Genomic DNA, 2,500 nt, shown 5'->3' with positions numbered 1-2,500 from the left:
TTTTTACCGAATTATTAAATAGAAAAATATGAAAGTTTCAAAGTATCTTTAAAAAAAATGTCACAAAAAGTCATAATTCTATACAAGAAAATATACAGTAAATCAAACATAGGGTACACACAGGACATTTTTAGGACTTGGCATAACAAAGCGAAGGACCACATCACTCATATGATGTCATCGACCACATGTCCCCCTGAACTACACAGGAGGTTTGGATTAGGCCGCTCCCTCTGAGAGACACAGGGCTGAACTTTTCACTGAAATTGATTTCAAAGATGCCTTAACAGGGATTTTTAGTATATTGGGGGAAAAATTGGCTGAATGGAATGCATTGTTATTGCTGATAAACTTTTACCAAGTTGAATTGATTGGGTTTCCTCTTCCTCTTAATGATGACGGAGTGATATGACTCCAAATAGTTAAAACATGAGTGCCCCGGTATAAATATAAGTTTATCACACACACACAAACAGGTTGACCTCACAAAGCACATCGACTTTACACCACTTCCCCATCCAGACGCAGGCACACCTACATGCACTCGTGTCTGCTAAATATAAATACAGTCGTACATATCCCATTTCTCACACTCACAGACCGACCCAAACCTCACATCAATGAAATACTGAGCATAGCAATGGAGGGTGTTCCCCATTGGCACTGTGAGAAGGCATGTGGTTCCTTTTTTAATACGGCACGATATGAAAAGCATGCCTTTCATTAAGCACATCTGCATTCACAGACTTTTATAGTTTATGAGAATGAGTATTCTCATAAACGCCCCAGGAATTGGGGCAAGCTGTAAAATAAAAAAAAAGCACGCTCTCTGAAAATGACCCCTTTGTTCGCCGGGGTCCGTCCCAAAAATAACCGTTAACCCACAGAACCGAAAAAAAGAAGAAAGGAAACAAAACTTTTTGGACCGCATTCTGAAAAAAACCCACAACATCCCACAGCAATAAGTGGGGTGTTTAGTTTCACTCTGGGACAAATAGTTAGTGTTGGACCAGCGAGTAGAAAGGTTGTAGGGTTAAAAGGAGACAAATGGCTTCAACGCCTGCACCACTCCCCCCCCCCCCCCCCCCCCCAGAGATCATGCTCTCCCTGCCCAGACTGACCCCCCCATCGGAGCGCATCTCCTACCGTTCAGAGCGGAGGCGAAGAGGAGCAGGGTGATGAAGGACATGTTGCGTCTCAGTTCATTCATCCTCAGCGAAGATCGGGCCATGCTCCAGTCGGTGTGTGCGTGCACGTCCAGCGGTGTGTGGAGAGCGTTTCAGACAGAGTGAGCGAGAGCGAGAGAGAGTGAGAGAGAGAGAGAGCGAGAGAGAGCCAATGGGGGCTAGGCCAGTGTGAGGTTTCCTCTTACCCAGAGCGGGACAGGGTGGGATAAAGCAGCACTTGTGTTTCTGGTAGTTTTTATACTGCAACCCCCCACTCCCCCACCCTCTCTCTCTCTCTGCCTCTGTCTCTCTCCCATTCTCTCTCTCTCACCCCTCCCCTTCCTGATTCTTCCCCAGGCCCAACCCTACACCCCCTTCTTACGTTGGTTACCCCATGCACACACACACACACACACACACACACACACACACACACACACACACACACACACACACACACACACACACACACACACACAATCACACACACACACACACACACACACACACACACACACACACACACACACACACACACACATACACACGCGCGCACACACACACACACACACACACACACACACACACACACACACACACAATCACACACACACACACACACACACACACACACACACACACACACACACACACACATACACACGCGCGCACACACACACACACACACACACACACACACACACACACACACACACACACACACACACACACACACACACACACATACACACACACACACACAATTTAACACACTCCCACAGTCTCTCTCACACACACACAAAGTCTCTTTCACAGACACACTCCTCGCCATTAAAAAGGAGGGAAACCAGATTTTGAGAGAAAGGCTTCTCATTGGTGCAGCAGTCAGCATGTGTTTCCCTTTCAGCTAAATTAACTGCAGAACTCCTCTCATGCACTTAGACTCTAGACTAGAGAACCATGTATCCAGACAGGAGAACGATGTATCTAGACAGGAGAACCATGTATCTAGACTAGAGAACGATGTATCTAGACTAGAGAACCATGTATCCAGACAGGAGAACGATGTATCTAGACAGGAGAACGATGTATCTAGACCAGAGAACCATGTATCTAGAGAGAAGAACCATGTATCCAGACAGGAGAAACATGTATCTAGACAGGAGAACCATGTAGCCAGCCTAGAGAACCATGTATCCAGAACCATGTATACACTAGAGAACCATGTGTCCAGACCAAGAGAACCATGTGTCCAGACCAGAGAACCCTGCCCAGGCATGGGACTGTTGCGGTGGGATACTTGTGCTGTTGTGTCTGCGTTGGACAGTGTTGTT

At 46.6% G+C, this 2,500-nt stretch overlaps 1 protein-coding gene across 1 annotated transcript in view; it reads right to left on the bottom strand.

Moving 5' to 3' along the window:
• si:ch211-286o17.1 (uncharacterized) overlaps positions 1-1,427 on the bottom strand; it is a 17,965-nt gene extending 16,538 nt beyond the window's left edge. The window contains exon 1 of the mRNA XM_030375829.1: positions 1,147-1,427. Within this exon, the coding sequence (XP_030231689.1) occupies positions 1,147-1,231 (85 nt within the window). The 5' untranslated portion in view covers positions 1,232-1,427. The remainder of the gene's footprint in view (positions 1-1,146) is intronic.
• Between the last annotated feature and the right edge of the window lie 1,073 nt (positions 1,428-2,500).

Source organism: Gadus morhua, chromosome 13, assembly GCF_902167405.1.
Source record: "Gadus morhua chromosome 13, gadMor3.0, whole genome shotgun sequence".
Classification (NCBI taxonomy): Eukaryota; Metazoa; Chordata; class Actinopteri; order Gadiformes; family Gadidae; genus Gadus; species Gadus morhua.
This window is presented reverse-complemented; position numbering and strand designations above follow the sequence as displayed.